The sequence below is a fragment of the Penicillium crustosum genome (assembly GCF_028827405.1).
Source record: "Penicillium crustosum strain IBT 35664 chromosome Unknown utg000003l_segment0_segment0, whole genome shotgun sequence".
NCBI lineage: Eukaryota > Fungi > Ascomycota > Eurotiomycetes > Eurotiales > Aspergillaceae > Penicillium > Penicillium crustosum.
The window spans coordinates 4,282,268-4,303,345 of NW_026623124.1; the positions used below are offsets into that span (position 1 = coordinate 4,282,268).

The 21,078-nt window shown below is 47.5% G+C and overlaps 10 protein-coding genes across 10 annotated transcripts; 9 read left to right on the plus strand and 1 right to left on the minus strand.

The window, feature by feature from the left end:
- Positions 1–225: 225 nt before the first annotated feature.
- Positions 226–1,482, plus strand: N7487_008701 (uncharacterized protein; the record flags this gene model as incomplete). Its single annotated transcript, XM_056876431.1, has 1 exon — positions 226–1,482. The coding sequence occupies one exon, from the start codon at positions 226–228 to the stop codon at positions 1,480–1,482; it is 1,257 nt and encodes a 418-aa protein (XP_056728619.1).
- A 683-nt stretch (positions 1,483–2,165) lies between these two features.
- Positions 2,166–3,001, plus strand: N7487_008702 (kinase-related protein; the record flags this gene model as incomplete). The annotated part of the gene is made up of 2 exons (XM_056876432.1): positions 2,166–2,205; positions 2,325–3,001. The coding sequence occupies 2 exons, from the start codon at positions 2,166–2,168 to the stop codon at positions 2,999–3,001; spliced, it is 717 nt and encodes a 238-aa protein (XP_056728620.1).
- A 1,098-nt stretch (positions 3,002–4,099) lies between these two features.
- On the plus strand, positions 4,100–4,801 carry N7487_008703 (Regulator of G protein signaling superfamily; the record flags this gene model as incomplete). Its single annotated transcript, XM_056876433.1, has 2 exons — positions 4,100–4,306; positions 4,382–4,801. The coding sequence occupies 2 exons, from the start codon at positions 4,100–4,102 to the stop codon at positions 4,799–4,801; spliced, it is 627 nt and encodes a 208-aa protein (XP_056728621.1).
- A 1,611-nt stretch (positions 4,802–6,412) lies between these two features.
- Positions 6,413–6,777, plus strand: N7487_008704 (uncharacterized protein; the record flags this gene model as incomplete). The annotated part of the gene is made up of 2 exons (XM_056876434.1): positions 6,413–6,439; positions 6,502–6,777. The coding sequence occupies 2 exons, from the start codon at positions 6,413–6,415 to the stop codon at positions 6,775–6,777; spliced, it is 303 nt and encodes a 100-aa protein (XP_056728622.1).
- Positions 6,778–8,052: 1,275 nt separating this feature from the next.
- Positions 8,053–8,724, plus strand: N7487_008705 (putative GPI anchored cell wall protein; the record flags this gene model as incomplete). The annotated part of the gene is made up of 3 exons (XM_056876435.1): positions 8,053–8,156; positions 8,214–8,359; positions 8,432–8,724. 3 exons carry the CDS (start codon positions 8,053–8,055, stop codon positions 8,722–8,724), a joined length of 543 nt encoding a protein of 180 aa, XP_056728623.1.
- Positions 8,725–9,815: 1,091 nt separating this feature from the next.
- N7487_008706 (ribonucleotide-diphosphate reductase subunit RNR1) lies at positions 9,816–12,591 on the plus strand (the record flags this gene model as incomplete). The annotated part of the gene is made up of 3 exons (XM_056876436.1): positions 9,816–9,834; positions 9,969–10,126; positions 10,183–12,591. 3 exons carry the CDS (start codon positions 9,816–9,818, stop codon positions 12,589–12,591), a joined length of 2,586 nt encoding a protein of 861 aa, XP_056728624.1.
- A 1,528-nt stretch (positions 12,592–14,119) lies between these two features.
- Positions 14,120–15,422, minus strand: N7487_008707 (Glycosyl transferase family 25; the record flags this gene model as incomplete). The annotated part of the gene is made up of 4 exons (XM_056876437.1): positions 14,120–14,885; positions 14,937–15,004; positions 15,053–15,196; positions 15,252–15,422. The coding sequence occupies 4 exons, from the start codon at positions 15,420–15,422 to the stop codon at positions 14,120–14,122; spliced, it is 1,149 nt and encodes a 382-aa protein (XP_056728625.1).
- A 354-nt stretch (positions 15,423–15,776) lies between these two features.
- Positions 15,777–16,136, plus strand: N7487_008708 (uncharacterized protein; the record flags this gene model as incomplete). The annotated part of the gene is made up of 2 exons (XM_056876438.1): positions 15,777–15,933; positions 15,955–16,136. 2 exons carry the CDS (start codon positions 15,777–15,779, stop codon positions 16,134–16,136), a joined length of 339 nt encoding a protein of 112 aa, XP_056728626.1.
- Positions 16,137–16,314: 178 nt separating this feature from the next.
- Positions 16,315–16,809, plus strand: N7487_008709 (uncharacterized protein; the record flags this gene model as incomplete). The annotated part of the gene is made up of 1 exon (XM_056876439.1): positions 16,315–16,809. The coding sequence occupies one exon, from the start codon at positions 16,315–16,317 to the stop codon at positions 16,807–16,809; it is 495 nt and encodes a 164-aa protein (XP_056728627.1).
- Positions 16,810–18,821: 2,012 nt separating this feature from the next.
- N7487_008710 (uncharacterized protein) lies at positions 18,822–19,244 on the plus strand (the record flags this gene model as incomplete). The annotated part of the gene is made up of 1 exon (XM_056876440.1): positions 18,822–19,244. The coding sequence occupies one exon, from the start codon at positions 18,822–18,824 to the stop codon at positions 19,242–19,244; it is 423 nt and encodes a 140-aa protein (XP_056728628.1).
- Between the last annotated feature and the right edge of the window lie 1,834 nt (positions 19,245–21,078).

Genomic DNA, 21,078 nt, shown 5'->3' on the forward strand with positions numbered 1-21,078 from the left:
CCATCAACCATCTCCACCGTTATCGCAAGTTGTGTTATACTAGTTCCTATAATTGCCTTCCTGATCATTATTTGTCCTTCTTTTTCAACTATTTGATTTTGTCTTCTTTCTTTCTGCTCAAAACGTAAAATGGGTATCCCGTAAGTCATCCCGTCCTTATGTTGGCGCGCGAAGTTATCGCATGCGCTACTGCTTCGCCGTGCACTGTTAACTCCGATCGGCAGTATGTGGCGTGAGCCTTCCAAGGCCGAGGCATCCAAGTCTGCTTTGGAAAAGGACCCATCGGCTACTGCACGCTCGTCGATTCGCCGAGGACCATCGCGGCACAGTAGCTCCCGCGTGCGCCGCGCCGATATCCTGGCTTCGTTTCATTCACAGATCATTGATGAGCTCCGACGGGGCACTGCGGAACCCAGACGCGTACCGCGCTTTTCTTTCATACCACCAAACGGGGCTGTCGAGAATCCAGTGGCTCTGGAACAAGCCGAACGCGAGGCCCTCGTGTGGGCCCAGTCCCGCGCAGCGAGTACACCCCGACAGGCAGAGGCAGCCAACCAGATATTCAGGAATCATCGCGATCAAGCCTTGACCGAGCTCCTCGGTCGCATGGACGGTCAGCCCAGAAATACCCAAGCCAGCCCTTCATTGACTCCCAACTTCGCTCCCGCACGCGCATACCATACCAGCGCTTCCTCGACTCCTCCGGACAGCGGCGTTCGTCTTCCCCCTATGCGTGAAAGATACAACAGTGACCGCGTCTCCAATACCTCATTCCCACCAGAGATACCTGAATACCGGTCTAGCAACAACACACAATCCCGATCAACCCGAGACCCTGTCGTCGACGGGCTTGGGGATCGCCAGCGCAGTCCTAGTCCAGACGCAGAGCGGGAAACCGATGCGTGGGAGACTTTGCTCTCAACCATTACGCCTGATGCGACTCTTCCATCGACTGATACGTCTTTTACCTCAACATCTGCCTCTGCTCCAGATATTTCGCGCAATGCTCGTCCTCGGAGCTCTGTTAACTTAACGCAACCGATGACTGCAGAAGCTGCCCGTGCTCACTTTGGACTTGACCCCTATCCTGACCAACTCAACCCTTGTGACTTCTCTTCCTCCGATGACGAGGATGCTCCGTCTACTTTCCATGAATTTATGGGACGGGTAAACCGTCGTCGTCCCGATCAGAATTCGACGATGAGCAACCATCCTCCCGTTCCTGTCCCCGTGATAATCCCTGCAAGCGTTCTCGCTCTTTCTGACGGTCGCCGCCAAAATCCCTCGCTCTCCGACCGTCACCACCAAAATGATGATCTCCACCACATGCAGGTCATCTTGGATCGACTTGCTCGTCGTGAGGATATTCCCGACGACTGGTGGGCCGCGGCCGGCCTTGCACGCACCCTCGACCGTGGTCTCAGTGCGAGCATGGACTCCACTGACACCGAGGGCGCTCCTCGAACCAACCGCGACAATTGAACACAGCTGCCCAGGAGGCAATACTGAATGATGTGCGATTTGATACTGAAGATGTTGGCGATATCGGAAATGGCGTTTTTTTGGCGAATTTTACATAACTTATTTTTTTTGGGTGGATCTTGCGACGGCGTTGACACGTCCTTTGAGGCTGTCTTATGATCTTAACATTCTTGTCTCCATTTTTTTTTCCGATTTATTTAATTGTCGATTATCAGTGAACAAACATTGGACATCAACGGCCTCTAGGCCTTTTCAGGGTTGTAATTTGCCAAATTCGCCTTTTAGACATTTTTGTATTTTCAGATATTTCGGTTCTTTCATGGGCTGGAGGATGTGCAATAAACAACATAAAACAATATAAAACAAGTCAATTGAAGATATTTACTCTGTGTACCTGTCAAGTTGAGTGACGTATGTCTCGGAGTACATCAGTCCCCACTTGAAGAGCCCCCGCCAATACGTCGGGGGAGAAGTTATGTTTAGTCCAACAACCCAAAGAGGCAAATAACCACATGTTCAGTATACAAAGTAGCTAGAACCCACGTCGAATATTGCTGTACGCCGATCTGCAACATTCAAGTCTTTCACCACACCTCGCGCAACCCCACCAATCGAGGGCTTTTCCTTCCTTCGGATATTTCCATCATACACATTTGATCCCAGCGTGACCTCACTAGCCAACCATGGATCAACAGGTAGACCGACTGGTGAACAAGACCTGGGGTAAGCAAGGCCCCATCTACCAAAGAAGAACGAGAGCTTGAAACATGCCCTCTGCTACAGCCCCACGTTCTTCCATCACCAACGCGCATAACAACACCTAACTAACAAAAAACTCCCAGCAAAACTCTGCTCAACGGCAGACGACGCGCGTCTAATGATTGCTATCAGCGGCATCCCAGGCTCCGGCAAGACAGGCCTAGCAACAATGATGGCAGCGCGGATTAACAAAATCTACGCCTCGGAGAACCCAACAACACCAACACCGATAGCAATCGCCCTCCCAATGGACGGGTACCACCTCACGCGCGCACAGCTAGCAGCCATGCCAGATCCGGTGCATGCGGCGGCACGTCGAGGCGCAGAATTTACTTTCGACGGCGAGAAATTCCTCGAGCTTGTGCGGGCTCTTCGAGAGCCGCTTACAGCCCAAACGGGCACTCTCTACGCGCCGAGTTTTGACCATGCTATTAAAGATCCCGTTGATGGGGATATTGCCATTCCGGCGAGTTGTCGGGTGCTGTTTTTTGAAGGGAATTATCTAAGCTTGGATCGGGAGCCGTGGAAGACGGCTGCTGCGTTGATGGATGAGCTTTGGTTTGTTGATGTTGATTTTGAAGTTGCGAGGAAGAGGTTGGTGGCTAGGCATGTTAAGGCGGGGATTGCGAGGGATGAGGTTGAGGCGGATAAGAGGGCTAGAGAGAATGATTTGGTTAATGGGAGGGAGATTGTGGATCAAAGATTGCCGGTGCAGGAGGTTGTTTCGAGTATTTTTGATCCTGTTTGGGAGAAGTTATGACGAGTGGGTAATTTGTTGATATTGACGAAGTCCTATGATGTATAGAGTTAATACTATGTTGATATGAGTATTCCAACTTCGTTTAACGTTTCCACACAAGAACAAGGCTTTGAGCTCCAGGGCTGCCATTCCAACGGTAGATAAAATACACATCTAGGACGTGACAAGAACCTTGGAAGCTGATTGATTCGAGTTATATCTAGATCCATATGTGAGGTAACCTGGCTTAGCCACGACTTCTCACATTATCCGGTATGGTACTCCGAACATCCATTACCTGTGTCAAGGTGTACATGTAAATTTTGAGTATCCAGACTGGTGGAATATCAATACTACCCTGGGGTTCCAAGTGTTAGGGACTGGATGTGATGGAATTTGGGGGCCGAGTGGAGAAGATTCTTTGTTGACATGGACTTTGTACACGGCAGACGTGTACAAAGCTCTTGTGTGAGTATTCCATTTAGCTCGAAGTTTCAAGAAACAGGTACTCATTTCGAAAAGTGTCGCCAAAGGATTGTTCAACAGCCACTGAGAATTGAACGATGTAAGTTATATGACCTATCACCTACTAGCGGTTAGGGTATAGGTGTTGATCGTCTAACTATGTCCCTGGCCGATAACTACAGTATCAAGGGTCTTGACGTTCTCCATGATGAAGGATGGCAGGGGAGATTGCAGGGGTTGATCCATATAAGTTATTTTATTGGTTTCTTTAAGTTTCCAAATTCCAGGGTTAGACTTTTCATTTTTATAATATGATATCCATGGATGTGTTCATCATGGCTACGAGAGTCTATTGGAGGAAGACATTTAAAAGGGACATGCATCTAAAAATGTTCTCAGTATAACTACTCTAATGTCATACGTACGTAGGTGCCTGCCGTATGTGTCGGACCCAACTTGTATCCATCTTACTTCTTCAGCCATCTACTTTCGATGAATTCCAATCACCTCTCGCTATTTTACCAAATGACCCATACCTTTCCATTACATCCGACCTCCCGGGCAGGCATGTTTTAAATATTTTTTCTCGCCTAAAGAAACTACAGGTAGAAGCAGAGAGAATCTTCAAGTCGCTGAGCGATCACGAGCACGGTGATGGGATTCAATGGATCGTTGTTCTCGGCCTCTCGCCATAAAACCATCGAAATTCTCGACGGCGAGAGTCATGATATTCTTGCGAACATTCCATACCATTTCCAGTGGGAAGGAAGCATTGGACTGATCAAGATAGTCCCAAACAACAACATTATGGCCAATAGTGACCTCTCGAGGCTGATTGACATGAAAAACTATTTGATGGGAGTGCCATGGAATAATTGGATTTGAACGGGAAGGGGCACATATATACCCGACGATACTGCTACTAAAGACAAGCAGCCCGATAATGCCTTCGTACCATCATCTCACCGCGTCACCTCGACAGGACTTTCAAGGCGCTGGCCTACCCTAGTGATTGAGGCTGGTGTACCAGGATCACTTCCTCGCCTACGTCTAAATGCGAAAGATTGGTTTGTTATTTCAGATGGACAAGTCCGTATTGTTCTCCTGATTGGTATCACGAATTCCGAAATCACCTTCGAGAAATGGCAACTAGCTCCCACCTCCGCACCACACCCTCTGATGCGGGAATCCATTGGTGAGCTATACCAACAAAACCCCAATATTCCCCCTCTAATCGGGCCGCCAGCATCCGGTCAGCAAGCTTACTCCGCACAGGAAGTTTCCTATTCCTCTCTTTCCCCGCCTGATCTTCTTAACAGAACCTATATTAACATCGGCTATAAAAGGGCAAGGTAGCCTACATAATTCTTTTTACCTTCCCTTTTCTTTCTCTCTTTCTTGATTATGGGTTCTTGTTGTATCATCAAAAGGCTCCAAATTTTCATTGACCATACTTTGTCTCTAATTCAATCCGTTTGAAAATGTCTAGTCGCCATCCACCCTCACCCCCTTTGGTAATTCCCATGCAGCTTTCACATGATACCCTGGATCAGATGCTAGAGATATTCCACCCTTCGTCCACACGAGCTTATACGAGCTCCCATTTTCATGAGACAGTCTCTATGCCATATATAGCTCCCCATTTTAGAACTGTATACGCCTTCGACATTGATACCTAAAGAAAGAAATTTAAAGCCAGCTAGAAGACAAGATATATAAAAGACATTTAAGAGGTTATATACATATAATATCCCTAATACGACCAGATTACTGAAGCCCTACACCTAAGCATACATGTAGACCCGATTTTAGGTCGCACGACATGGCTTTCCATTTCTGCTCTAGTGTTCACCCCTAGCCGCTTCTTGCTCACTGAGTAAAACTGATTCTACGTGGGTGTTGCTTCATAACATTGTTCCTGTAGTGAGAATGATACCCTTACTGTCATAGAAATGAGGTGTGAGCAATTAGCCCCCGCACAAACAAGGCAGCGGAAACATTTCAATTAGGATCGCCCACTCGAGAAAGCACTTCCTTTCTATGCCCCTTCCAATAAATTAGCGCTTGCATCTCACAATAGTCATTTGCCTGCATAGTTGACGTAGTAGATGACCATACGTCGTGATACATGGTGTGCTAGAAGAGGTGGCTGGCTGAGTGATCGGCATATGTTTCATCCCTCATGCAAAACCCCCGTACTATGACATTTGCGGTTGCGCCTGCTTCAAGGCCAACTGAAGATTAATGGGCATAGAACATATACAATATTATCTTCGCTACACAGCATTTGAGTGCCAAGGAACATCGGGTAACAGAAAGGTACGTGATAGGCAAGGGCTTACATAGACTCTCTGTAATATGACGGTACAAGACTCTCGAAATCAACATTGGAAGATGAACTGGTCCATCATCACAGGAATTGACAAAATAAGTGGATTATAAGTCTACATAAATTGCTCATGCTTATTATAAGTTCCTTGTGTGGAGGAAATACGTACTCGTGTGATATCTGATAATACCATTAGTAAAGTAAACAAGAAAAGTGACTCTAACTTGTGAATATTTTCTTTTACTCTGTAAACTACCTCCGTTCGAGCCGAGTAAAGAAGGGATTATCTAGGTACCCCGTGGGGTAGAAGGAGACTAGCTGAAATCTCTGCAGTAGACTCCTACTGGTATAAGAGACACAGTGCCCGCGCATGAAGAACTCGTATATGCATGTTGCCTTCTCCATCTTGTCAACATATCACATATTTCTGCATTCATACCCAAAGCATCTCCACCATGCCTATCTCTCTCCGCTTTTGGCCCGTTTGCTAGACGAAGGATGAGTTATAAAAGGCGCCGAAAGCCCTCGAGCAAATAGCATTTCCATTCAACAAGGCCATTGAGAAGAGAGAGACTCAGTTATCAGAACATTTACCTACCTCTTTTTAATCACAGACTCCCAGAAAGTGATACACAATCATGGTTTACTACGCCTACGCAAAGAACGTAAGAGCAGGCGGATATTTTGGGGTGTTTTTTTAAGGGACCAATGCTAATTGTGACAACAGAGCAACGACGATTGGTCATGGCGCTACGTGATCATCGCACCTTCTTATGAAGTCCTCAACGAGTGGTATGAGGCGGTTAGAGCACGAGTCTCCGATAATGTGCTTTGGCGCGTCTCCCAAGATTTCTACGTGTTCGATAGGACCAAGCTGCACCTTGGAAGAAGCACTGCCGCGGGCAAGGAGGCTCCACAGTTCATGAACAAGCTCATCTTCCAACTGCAGAATGACAATGAGGGCAGAGGAATCTCGACCTTTAACAACCACTGGAACCGTTGAGAACAGACCTTGATGTGAGTGTTTCTAATGATTGAATACGTCGTTTCTAACAATAGTCTTATAGATCCTCGTGTCCTGTAGAGTCTCCCCTTGCAATTATGCAAAGTTGTCATTTAGAACAAACTGGTGGCGATATTACTTTTTGATGTTTGATATCGTTCGATAGCTTGTTCGAGCCAGCTTTCTCCATAGGTAGCTACGTTACTTTGAATACCAACTTGGATTACGAGACTTTTCTCCTTACGTCCATTATCTCTCACATTTGGCCCACAAGGTCGAAGAATATCGAGTTCTCATGATGGCCAATACCTTTATATGGATGGCGCGAAGAGACCTTCCGAGCTGTATGAGCTGATGACTCCACGGAGACAATCTAGACTGAAACCCACATGTACGGACTAGAGGAAATTCCTAACTATGAAAATTCTAAATTAAGCATTGGTCTCATGAAGAGCAGAGCATTTATTTGAAAGAAATAGTATAGTAAACAACAGATACTCACTCCATAGCATAACTAGTGGAAATGTTAGTCTCTAATTGAAGGAGATTGTCCCACCACATTAGTACATATCCCGTCCCTCCAAGATTGGGAGGTTACCCTTTGTTAATCTTTTGTTAATTTGCTGTGGTACTGGAGTTATTAATAGAGCTCGAAGCCCTCTCCTTCCGAGGTCATCTGGATTGGCCACTAAGACACATGAAATTAATGGGAATAAAATAAAAGCCATTGTCTTACCTCAAATGCTACAGAATACTACCCTCAATTTGATCATTTTTTAACTCAACCTCTTGAGTTGTATAACTGTCATATATTCGCTCACTCCGACGAACTGACAGGCTTCTCCCCCTGTATCCGGGGACAGGTCCCTGACGCTAAACCGCTTTGGGAGCCGAAGTGCCACAAGCCATGGGGTATCAGAAATATGTGTATTAATATAACAGGTACTGTAAAGTATATTTAATATGGGATAAGCAGCAGTAGGGGTACATCTCTGTAAGACCCTTAATGTAATATAACAGACCCTGACCCCCATCGTGGCTTCCATATTGTGATGAAACTGCGGTTGCCCGATTTCCCTCTTCCCCCCGTTTTCCTCTGGTCGAGAGCTTATCTTCCTTACAACTTCGTCACTCTTTGTCTTTCACTTTTTCCACACTCTCTCTACAGTCGCTCTTTAGCCCACACACTCTTTTACTCTAGACTCGCTGTGCGATCCTGAATCCAATCCTTCAATCATTTGCAATTTCCCGATCTCCGATCTCCAATCTTTCATCATGCTCTTCAACAAGTCCATCTTTGCCGTTGCCATTGTGGCTTTGGCTAATGTCGTGACTGCCACTACCGTGCAGACCCCGGCCTGTGTCCTTAAGGTCATCGGGTATGTTAGAAGGAATGGAAGGAATGTTAGTGGACCCCCGAGCTGATGACAATCTAGCAACCAACCCAACCCGGCCGATTCGAAGACTATCTGTGGCTCTAGCGCCAGCAAGATCCAGTCTGCCATCTCCAAGAACTGCGCCGATAGCGAGGCCTCCCTGAAGTTCTTCGCTAGCAACTGCGCCCAGCTCGGCCACAAAGTTGGTAAGGATTAACCGATACCCCAGATCACGTCACATCATTGGATCGGTGTCTTATTTATTGTCTTCTTTTTAGCCACTGATGTTTCCACCACTACCGCTACCTCTACCGGCACTTCTGAGAGCTCTACTGCCACTGGCTTCGTCACTGCCGTGTCCTCTGCCACCCACACTGGTTCCTCTGTCGTCGCCACTGGCACTGGCGCCAGCGCCGCCGCCGGTACCTCGGGAGTCAGCTCTGGCACCGCCTCTGAGTCTGGTGCCGCCGCGTCCCCTACTTCGACCTTCAACGCCGCTTCGTCCGACCACCAGTTCTCCGCCACCACCTTTGTTGCTGCGGTGTTCCTCGGCGCTGCTGCTTTGCTGTAAGAAGCCGACATTGACTGAGAGCAGCCTAACGCGAATATCGAGGCGAGCCCATATTATTAGCCTAGATGTTGCTCCTTTCGATCTGATTTGAATCACCGTTGTTATTCAAGGATCTGGTTCGAATTATCTAATATGTTGCTCGTCTGATGCCACTATTTGAATTCCGGGAACTTTTATCTTTTTATTTGCCAAAATCATATTGATTTATGTGCTCTTCACCTTCCCGCAGAACGACTCTTGAAAACGTCTAGATCTGCCTCAATTGCGAATCATTCGATTGATTTACACAGATTCACTTAAATCCAATCAATAGCCAAAAGATGCCAACGATTCCACCTGTAGAAGAGAATGAAAAGTCCATATGAGGTACTTCTAAGGTCATCCTTGTCCCTCTTGGCCCCTTTCATCAGAATGATGATGTAGATCCATCACATTGATGTGTGATGCAGCAAGGGGCCCAATCGAGCCCCCTTGATATTGCGTATAATGTTGGCTAGGACATGGCGGGGTGAACCTCAAGCCGTCAAAAACCAAATTCAATCTACGGAGTAGCAGTGGCATTTAAAGGATCGATCATCTGAGCCCGGAATGCTTCAGGCCGCTCGGCGGGAAGGCCTTCCGATGCCATGCTCCCATGCGCGAACTTTCGCGTGTTCACGTGACCATTCGCGACCTGCAGTTTGGCTGCAAGGCCTAATCTCACCGCCTCTCCTCCACTCACACCGCCTTCTGTATCCCCGCTAGTCCACCCACACTAAGATCATTAGTATCGATGCGCTAACTGTATCTGGTATAAATGGGTGTTTTCTGCCTGGCAGGATGAAGTTTGGAAAGAAAAGGTGGATCCCATGTTGGTAAGCTGAAAAAACGCGGGCACGCGAAAAGACAACGCGTCCACTCGGCAACCAAAGATTCCTCTGCCCCTCTGATCTCTTCTTCTTCTCACACCCCTCTACGGGCTTCATACATTCATCTTTCCCCCTTTCTCTATACTCTAATACTATTTCAATTCTCCTGCTACTGTGATCTTGATACCCTTATTCACTTCTCTCTATTCTTTTCAGCCCCCTACCAACCCATCACTATTCAAAATGTTCGTCTACAAGAGAGGTAAGTGCATACCCGATTGTTTGATACACAGAGGCATTAGTGGCAAGAGATAGCTTCTGCTCCTTCATCTTGCCACAGCTACCTGGTTTTGCCACACTCTTCGGATAGAGGGCTAACGCGGATACAAACTGCAGATGGACGCAAGGAACGCGTGCAGTTCGACAAGATTACCGCACGTGTTTCGAGGCTCTGTTATGGCCTCGACCCCGAGCACGTTGATGCTGCAGCCATTACCCAGAAGGTCATCTCTGGTGTCTACCAGGGTGTTGGCACCATCGAGCTGGATAACTTGGTATGTTCGCCTACTTACCCCCAGCTTGTGACATTATATTAATATCTCGATCTTAGGCTGCCGAGACCGCTGCATACATGACTGTCACACACCCTGACTACGCTATTCTGGCTGCACGTATCGCCGTTTCGAACCTCCACAAGCAAACTAAAAAGCAATTCTCTATGGTCATCTCCGATCTGTACCACTACGTGAACCCCAAGAACAATAAGCCTGCTCCTATGATCTCAAAGGAACATTACGAGATCGTTATGAAGCATGCCGAGGAGCTCAACTCCGCCATTGTGTACGACCGTGACTTCAACTACAACTTCTTCGGATTCAAGACCCTCGAGCGTTCATACCTTCTTCGCATTAACGGCAATGTTGCTGAGCGTCCTCAGCACTTGCTGATGCGTGTTGCTGTCGGAATCCACGGCGAGGATATTGAGAAGGCCATTGAGACATACCACTTGATGTCCCAGAAGTACTTCACCCACGCCTCCCCCACTTTGTTCAATGCCGCTACTCCCCAGCCCCAGCTTGCGTCTTGCTTCCTGGTTGACGTCAGCGCCGACAGCATTGAGGGTATTTACGATACTCTTAAGACCTGTGCCATGATCTCTAAGACTGCTGGTGGTATCGGTCTGAATGTCCACCGTATTCGCGCTACTGGTTCTTACATCGGTGGAACCAACGGCTCCTCCAACGGTATTGTTCCTATGCTGCGTGTGTTCAACAACACCGCACGTTATGTCGACCAGGGTGGTAACAAGCGCCCTGGTGCATTTGCCATCTACCTGGAGCCGTGGCACGCCGATGTCTTCGAGTTCCTCGACCTGCGGAAGAACCACGGTAAGGAGGAGGTTCGCGCTCGTGACCTCTTCTACGCTTTGTGGACCCCCGATCTCTTTATGAAGCGTGTTGAGGCCAACGGTGACTGGACCCTCTTCTGCCCCAACGAGGCCCCCGGTCTGGCTGATGTCTACGGTGATGAATTCGATGCTCTCTACGTGAAGTACGAGCAGGAGGGCCGTGGCCGCAAGACCATCAAGGCTCAGAAGCTCTGGTACGCCATTCTTGAGGCCCAGACCGAGACTGGTAACCCCTTCATGCTCTACAAGGATGCTTGCAACAAGAAGAGTAACCAGAAGAACCTGGGTACTATTCGCAGCTCCAACCTGTGCACTGAGATTGTCGAGTACAGTGCCCCTGATGAGGTTGCTGTCTGCAACCTGGCTTCTCTCGCCCTTCCCACCTTCGTTGACTCTGCCCGTGGCGAGTATGACTTTGGCAAGCTTCACGAGGTCGTGCAGGTTCTCGTTCACAACCTGAACAAGATCATTGATATCAACTACTACCCCGTCCCCGAGGCAAAGAAGAGCAACTTCCGTCACCGCCCAATCGCTCTTGGTGTCAACGGCCTTGCTGATGCTTTCCTGGCTCTGCGTCTGCCTTTCGACTCCCCTGAGGCTAGACAGCTCAACATCCAAATCTTCGAGACCATCTACCACGGTGCCTTGACTGCTTCGTCCGACATTGCCAAGAAGCTGGGTACATATGAGACCTACCCCGGCTCTCCCGTCTCGCAGGGTATCCTTCAGTATGACATGTGGGACCGTACCCCCACTGATCTCTGGGACTGGGCCTCCCTGAAGGCCAAGATTGCCGAGACCGGTGTCCGCAACAGTCTGTTGGTCGCTCCCATGCCTACTGCCAGTACCAGTCAGATTCTGGGCTTCAACGAGTGCTTCGAGCCCTACACCTCGAACATCTACTCCCGCCGTGTCCTGGCTGGTGAGTTCCAGGTCGTCAACCCTTGGCTCCTGAAGGACCTCGTCGACCTCGGCCTGTGGTCCGACAACATGAAGAACCGCATCATTGCCGATGGTGGCTCCGTCCAGAACATCCCCAACATCCCTGCCGACATTAAGGCCCTGTACAAGACCGTCTGGGAGATCTCCCAGCGCAACATTCTGCAGATGGCCGCCGACCGCGGTGCGTACATCGATCAGTCGCAGTCCCTCAACATCCACTTGAAGGAGCCTACCATGGGCAAGCTCACTAGCATGCACTTCGCCGGCTGGAAGATGGGTCTCAAGACCGGAATGTACTACCTGCGTACCATGGCCGCATCCGCCCCCATCCAGTTCACCGTCGATCAGGAGCAGCTCCTCGTCGAGGACACCAACATCGCTCGCTCTAAGAAGCGTACCGGTGGTACCGGTACCTCCGCTTACTCGGCCATTCCCCGTACCAGTGGCGCCGAGCCCGTTACCGCCAAGGTCGCCGCCCCTGTCGAGGAGACACCTCGCACTGTGGCTGCACCTGCTGTCGCTGCTCCTGCCGTCGAGGCCAAGACCGAGGATGCTGAAGCCAAGGCTGAAGATGCCGAGAGCAGGGCTGCGGAGGGTGATATCTTCTCCGATGCCGTCCTGCAATGCAGCATCGAGAACAAGGATGCTTGCATCATGTGCCAGGGTTAAATTTTCTTTGTCTTGAATGCTTTTGGATGTTTCCCTTTTGAGTTTGTGCAAGGTCGTGGCTTCTCACGTGTACCCATATTATGATTTTGATGGACTTTTTCCTTTTTTTTTCCTTTGTTCGTGTGTTTCGGCGTGGGTTTCTGATATTTCCTGGATTTGTTTATTATTACTTCAATAACGTGTTATGTTATTCATTCTTCCCTTGTAGACTTTGTAGACCAACTGTAGATATGTAGATATTCCTTGTCTTATAATGCTAGTCTCATCCGCCTTCAATATTCCGAGTCCCATTATATCCTAACATATGATACTAACCCCCACCTACACTTGCAAACGGCATTACCTCTGCCCCTAGTCCAACCCTGACGCAAACTAACAACTCCCAAACTCACCCAAGCCTCCGGCACCAAAAAGACGACCCGATTTCCCCATTCGGCAATGCCAAACGAAAAAGGACCCAAAGGCTGAAAACAAGTTTGATCAATCAAAGATGAAACGGTTGTCCGCTCGCTTATGACCACCAGCCAACTACTTACTCCCTGCTAATTTAGGAAGGATCTCGGTTAAGTCGCATTGCTTCAATGTAGTTTGATTTCAATTCGTATAATCAGTGGCCGGTTGTTTCTAGAGACAATATATCATTCACTAAACACATAAACGCTTCCCATCTCCAGAGCGTGTGATGAGTAACCCCCGATTTGAAGACTACTAAATGGATAGATGTAAGAAACCATGTTCAACTGGCTCGGTAATGGTCACACAGTGAGCCAACAGCAATGTAGGAAAACAACACACTATCTTAGCAAGTTATCAACCTTGGGCCGAGCCCGGAGGCTGCACCCGCGCTCTCCTGCCAGATATAAGTAGTTATTATTAGCAATTTTCTGGGCTTATTATATATAGTTTGTGATTAGTCTCAATATGATGCGACTAAATAAGAACATTCGATATATTTACAAGCAAGGCTCTAGAAGACATCTACCATGTTTTCATCGACTCATTACAGTAAACACATAATAACATCTCCCGCCCATCATGATTCCGTATGAAAACATTGAAGCGATCAGTCTTCGTATAGACCGTCACAGAACGCGTGTCACATTTACTTCCTTTCACCGATATGGCTGATTAGGTAGCTCGGCAAAAGAGGCCTTGAAGCTCGATCCATGCACCTCCTTGGGCGATGATATCTGCGCATGCTGGTTTTGCATAACTATCCAGGGCGGCATTGGTTCCGGTGGCGAGATTGTTTTTTCAATCTTGTTATCGGATTTTCGTGTCTTGAGATAGAGGAGGAGGGCACCTAAGCACAAAGTATCGGAAGTCCAACGCCCGCAACAATTCCAATTGCGATCTTTCCGGCCGTGTTCAGCGTCTTCGTCAATGTTCGATGCAGATCCAGATGTGGATGAAGGCACAGTGCTGGTAGTAGAGGTAGGTTCAGCGGCGTTGAACTACATAAATTACAACGGATATATGTCCTGAAGTCCCTTACAACACCATGTAGCAGTTCCTTTTTCTGTGAACTTCAGTTTATGCGCTTAGGAATATAAATAGCCCCCTCCCCCATTGTGATCTCTCCAGGAATCACATCCAACACATCCACATCGCCCCATGTTGCATGAACAGTCCGTTCCCCCTTCAATATACGGTTGATATTGAGCATTGTGCTATACATCACCCCCCAGCTAAAAAAGTCTTCTTGCTCACTGGTCTCATCATGGATATCGGAAGACTTTGCTCTTGGCCCTGCCTGATGGAAGCCACCAGTTATAGATGGGTAAGGTGCAAAACACCGCAAATATCCATTACCGCACATGCGTCCGAGTGAGACGTCAAACTGGGCACCAATATCAATTTCTTCTGCGAGACCAGACGGGTTAACCGAAAGGGCCGCGAGGATGCGTTGTGCACCCCTGTAGCTCACAGCATAAAACATTGAGCAAACCCCGTCGTTTGCTGTACACGTGAGTCGACTGTGATCGGGTCTCTCATACCCCTCGAATGCCGGAGGGTCGCGCCACTGGGGAAGAAAATGATGGGGCATTGGGATGGTTGGGTCATTTGGGGTAAGGTAAAATGGCAAATCAGTTTTACATAACATGCCGCAGTGGCCTAACCATAGGATGTCCCAGTCGTCACCGTATGGTGATTGAGTCGGAGTTTTCTGGGTATCCTGGAACTGGAGGGCTCTGACTGCGTGGGCGAAGCTCTGAAGCTGGGCTTTGATTGATACATCCCAGTCTGAATCGTCTTCCATAATAATAGCACTCGCTAATCTCTCTTGGACAACTCTAGGGAACAACAATTAACCGATGTCAAATGTTGTAATTTCGAATACGTACTGCTGTAGTCCATTGATATGCGCCCGTCGGGCAGCGTACTCGGTCGTTTTATGGTCATAGTTCCAGTTCTAGAAATGTAAGTCGTCGTGAGTATTGTATAACCTTAGAAAACGTACGTATGGATAGGATTTAGCATCTTGTCCATCCGGAGTCACCCCGTCGAGGAATTTGACGTGGAAATTGCTGAGGGATGAGCCAAGAATAATACTGTCTCGCTTGTCAGGCCGGCTGACAAGGTTGATAGCAAAGACTTTTTGAACCTAAATAGTAATGAGCCAAAATATCTCTAGATGAAGCTTGAGGTGGAATGATTACTCCAAGTGTTTCGTTTCTGATGGCATCCAATTTGTCCCAATCATGCTGGTCGCTCCAGACCTGCTCGGTGGAGACATTTGTGCTTGGTTGTAGCTTGAAAAGGATGAATGCAACCCCAAACAAGGCAAAAAGTAGCTGGGCAAAGCGTATTTGTGATGCAGAAAAAACCATGCTCAATTGTCATCGGGATAGAGACAACAAACAGAACACGTTGGCCATCCTGAGCGCTCAGGATGTGACCACGACTTCTTAATTTCTTCAGAGCCGCCGAAGGCGGATGTGCGGGCTGGGTGTCGAAAGTGGAAGGAGAGCTAGTTCCTGTCACATTGGTGTTGCTAAAGCATGGTTGGTCGACATGTTCGTCAGATCCACTGTGACGAACTTGCCCTGTGACGAAATTGTCTAGCGACATGAACACGCTGGGATTTGAGAGCATATGAGTGGCCTCAAGCCTTGTAAGAGATAATGGCGTGCATTTAGCTGCCGGGGCCCCTGGTTCATGTAACATCAGGGCCTGAGTTGCCAATGGTCAGTTGGCTAGAGGGCACTGGTTTTACCTCCAGGGCTGATATGTACGCGCGGGCCTTATCGCGGGCCGTACCGCAGGATGGTGAAGACCTATGCACCATAAGAGCAGCAGCTTTCATCAAGCGTGACGAATTCGCCGTTGGGCGCGACCGTCGTAAGAGTTGGCTAAGTATAGTACGAGAGTGCGCTTACTTGATCTACCTTGGCGCTTTCCAAGGTTATTCTACTGGCATTTGGTGGGAAGCACCAGCACCAGGTATGGTGATTGGGGGCTTAGCAGCGCACGTATCGCCTCAGATGAACTACGGCAATACTATTGGCATTGTTGTTCCCCCACTTCTTGCAATCTGCAATTAGTCACGTATGTTAAACCCAGTTGGTCGGTGGCACCTAAATATCACTGGATAACAATTCGGCCACGTCAGTTCTTAAGCTCAGCCCCCAAGACTGCTTACCACCCATTGCAAAGGCATTTTCGAGGTACCCTTCAACCTCTTAGTTTCCAACTTGTTGCAAGATAGGTCCTTCGTTAATCATGGCTGACCCTTTTTCTGTTATCAGCGGTGCTTGTGGGGTTTTTTCATTGGGGATGACAATATGCAGTGGTGTACTCGACTACTGCTCGGCCGTGAAGGGGGCAGACGAGGAGGTTGATCGCATCGCCCGCAAGGCCACACGGATGCAAAACACAATGCATTTGCTGGAAAATATTCTCCGAGATAACCAGGCCCTTATCGAGCGCGACTACGCAGACCCTCTTCATCAAATGGTGGAAATTATCCGAACCGGAATCGATATTCTTCAAGAAGCTGTCAAGAAGTGCTGGGGTGAACTTCAACCCGGCAATCCAATCCAGGCGATATCCAGAAGTACAGCCAAAAGAGCTCTTTATCCGTTTCGACAAAAATCTTTGTTATCATTGAGCAGTGTCTTGGATGGACTTCAGCTAGAACTCAGCACTGCTATGCACATATGTGTATTGCATCTGATGCAAGTAAATATGACAAAACTGCCATTGCTAATGCGTTAAATTCTGAGTTCAGGGCTCAAATGCAAATTACCAGTCACTCACACGCTGCAATTCTCACTCAAGGTTCGGCCACGCATATGAAAATTGAGGAAGGCTTTGCAAGTTTGGAATCCCGCTTGGATAGAGACATTTCAATCAAACCAGGACAGCGACTAACCAGTCCTGATTGTCGCTCCTCGCCACCTGAATGCTTACACCATCAAATGACTTCCTGTCGTTGTTCTCATGGCGTGCGCGAAGGTCGCATCGCAATCAGACGGTTTTGCATCGCCAATAATATATTTGGATTCAATGTCTCCGCCTCACTTGAAGTTTCCATGGGATCACACGCGCTAAAAATCGCCCCATCTTTGTCTCTCCGCGCCGTCGTCCCTTTTGATTCTCCGGCATTTGAATTAATCGACAAAATTAGAAGGGTAGACTTCAATTTTCAACCGGAACTCATGCCCGACCTGGTCGATACCACAATTGTTGAACTTTGCCAACTTTACAGCGAGGGGAAGGCTAGACCCAGCGATATAAATCCACATGGTCTTTCAATTCTCTATGTGAGCTTGAACCCAAACTTTTGGATAAATGGGGTTGATTATATGATTAGGAACTTTGTGGTCTTTACTGGAAGTTTTTACAATTTCCGGACGCCATTCCGAATTATGGCCGACTTATAAATATCTGCTTGGGTGATACAGCTTCATTTGAGGCTCAGGATTATGGAATGACCCCTATAGACTATTTCCTTGAAATATTTCAGATTCATCGCTTAGGTATAGTTTGGGGACGCCGTAAGAAGATACGTCATTTGTATGACCCGAATCAACAATATCAGGATATACTGCGATCATTGTTACACAGTGGTGTTGGAACCTATGCTAGTGCGTCTGAAATTGCCAAACACGAAAAGAAAACGGAGCTTGTCAACATGTTTGGAAACAGTGAGTCTGTGCACAAACCAAATCGTTCAGCCAACCCTCTCCATGCTAATACAACGATCAAGGACTTGACATTTCCGACGAAGCTTTTGCAATACTGCATGAGTCAAAACAAGCTCTTGAATCGGCGATCGCATCAAACCCAAACTCTCTTTGCGAGGATACTGGAGGCAGTGAATTACTTTATTTGGCATTGTCTTGGCCCGATGGCCTGGAACTATTGCTAGAAAAAGGGAAATATAGCACACACATCATACATTCCGCCTTGTGCAAAGCTATCAATGGAAACCACCCATCTTCAGTACGGTTGTTACTTAATAGAAAAATCCCGTTTCCACTTAGGGCCCTTCATTCCTCGCTCGAGGTCGATGCACAGATATGTGACATGTTGACAACGGAGCTCGTCAAACAACGGACCGATCTTCGCAATCTAGCAGAGACTATATTGCCAATTGAGGAATTGACTCGGTTGGGGGTTTCAAGAGAGCAACTGCCCGACGGTAATTCGAACAGCATATGTACAGCTTTGAAGGCAAGGGGGGTGGTTGTACCAAATGAAATAGATACGGATGAATCAGATTTGGGTAACACATCATCCGTTCTTGAGCAAACATTCTGCTTGAGATTGATGAAATGTCTTCATCTAGCTGGGTTTCGAAGTATGTGTCGATTAGTTCCTCCCACATTCAACCATCTGGAAGGGGTTCTTAATCGTACCATATGGCTTACTGAAATGGATCTGGATCTCGTCTGCCGGATGTCTTGGAGATTTGGCCAGAAATTGTCAAAGGCTTCGCCTTCGTTGCTGAAGATGAGCTAATTCCTGGGAGTCCACCAACCTGCAACCGAGTGTGTCAAAAAGTATCTAAATTCCTTGAAAATTTGAATGTACGACAACAACAATTCTTGAGAGAGTCTCTGGCTTCCAATGAGCTTGATGATTGTTCATGTGCCTGCTCTCCCGACGACGGCTGCCGTTCAATTACAATCGCATTGAAAGTGCTCTTCAGAATTAGAGTTGGAGCTGTCTTTTACCCCTCAACTGCGGTCTTTGGCCACCACACATGCTTCCATGGTCACGTCATGGAATACTTGTTCAGGGATCAAAGTGAATCCTCTGGCTTTGTTCTTGCAGTATTGCGCTTTCTCACCTTCAATGAGCTGGGACTTACCCACACCTGTCGCTCTTCACATAACCATTGGGGGACACCAGTTTCGCGCGATGACGCTGCTGAAACGCATGAGGAAGAAAGACTGTTGCTACTAGAACTGGACATTCTCGTCTCAGAGTTCCAGCAAAAGTACCTAGAGCTGCGTATCCCATTGCCTGATTTCCTTCACGGCTACTGGACAGATAGGATGAAAAAATTCCTGTCCAGAAGGGAAAGAGCCGATGCACAAATCGTTCAAGAAGCAAGGCAAGTAGGCGTGTGGCTTGATTGGGAACCTGTTGATCGTGTTGAGCTAGTTATAGAGAAGCCTTGTCGACATGCACCCACTGTTTAGCAAGGAAATCCTAGACAGTCTATAGAATCTATGCCTCATCAAAATCAAATAAATTGAATCATATTCCACAAAAACGCTTTCACTCCTACGGGGCTTTAGATCTCGGAAGGTCATGGGGTGCGACATTTTTTGGTGACACATATAAGGTCAATAATCGAGATAATCAGAAGGATAGGCATTGAGTTGGTATTACCGCGATCAGGGATTGGGAATGATTTTAAAATCGTAGCTAGTAACATCAGTTGAGATAAGGACTGTATTTGGTGCAGTTTCCCTCCAAGAACATTCATACGATGAACAGGCTGGTCTGAGCCGGATCACAGATGTCACTCTACAAGAGCCACTCCCGTAGTCAATATAAAGTGCTATTGCTAGAGCAGGAAAGCCCGTTAACTCGCTAATAGCGGTCGTGATCCACTGTAATACTTTCATCTATAACAACGACAGATCTCCCGATAACCTTGCAAGGTAGTATTTCTTACTTAAGCCTGGATATTCAAGTGTGTCGATGGGTGCGTTCCAAACTGGGCCTCTCGCACCTTCTAGGAATATAATACCCTGAGATCGTATATACCCGCGATTAACATAAAAGACTTGATATAGACGTCAATGTGTGGGGAGGAGGTGTGCAATAGACAAGAGAAGGATGTAACTGCTACTCTTGGACGACTGCACACCTGTGGCGTTGGGGTTGGCGTTTGCGCATAGGGCTATCGTTACCGGGTTGATTGAGCCCTGCTTGCCAGTCGTTTCATATTTCATTGCCTAGGGCAGAACAAAAAACGTGCAAAACGGGCTTACAAGGAGACTAATGCTAATACCCTCCTCATCATCTCCTGTCCTGGTAATGATGTTGCTGCTGAAATAACCTATGTGTTCTTATCCGTTTATCTCGCCTTCTATATCATTCAAGGCCAATAGGGATTTCGTTTATAAGGCCCCTCAGTGATAAAGCTCGATTTAGTGGTAGGGGTCGAGTTTAATAGATCTCTAGAATGCGGGCGACTACGTAAAAAAGTGGTATAAGTCGAGGGAGGTAGATGCTTACATGCGGACTAAAAATAGGGCCCTGTAGCTTTTCAGGTCCGGAGGCCGCTCTATATTCTCGATGTAGCCATCATAGAATTTTACGGCTCTCGTAAAAGAATGAAATATCAATATATCTACCTTATAAACTCTCGCCGACTTAATACTTACTAAGTGATGGAGTGATGGGAAGGCGGCCGAGATGATCTAGCTCATTAAATACGCTAAGTGTTCCAATTCTGGTCTAATGTAGTTCTAAAAGCTATACGAGCGAAAGCCATAAGAAGTTGAAGTAGTTATGAGAGAGACTATATAGAACCATGCGCGGGACACATGAATGACGAAGCGCATTAGGTCACCAGTGTGCTGCCGTACCGACACCAATGACAATCCCGAACCAAACTAAAAAGTGTAATTCATTTTATCCGTCCGATACGGGGTACAATCCCAGTCTCAACCCCCCTCCCTTCAAATTCTTCAAATGTGCAATAATTTCTTGCGATATGGGACGTATACCATTCAACCATGGTCAACCAATCCTATTCCGGGGGATCTTCGGTCAAACGGAGTAGAGGGGACTGGACCAATTTTGGAAGTGGAATACAGTACTTTGTATGGGTACCAACCAAATTCCCGAGCTCGTACCATGTATCCGGTGCTATTGGTGCGACAGGGTCTAACTCCCCTCTTGGGAAGGAGATGGTTGGGTCTGAAATATCAAAAGTGCCGAGGGATGTGTAGTCAGAGAGCTATAGGGCAATTTTGATTGTTTGTGCGAATATAGTCAGCACCCTGATCGGGTTCTCGG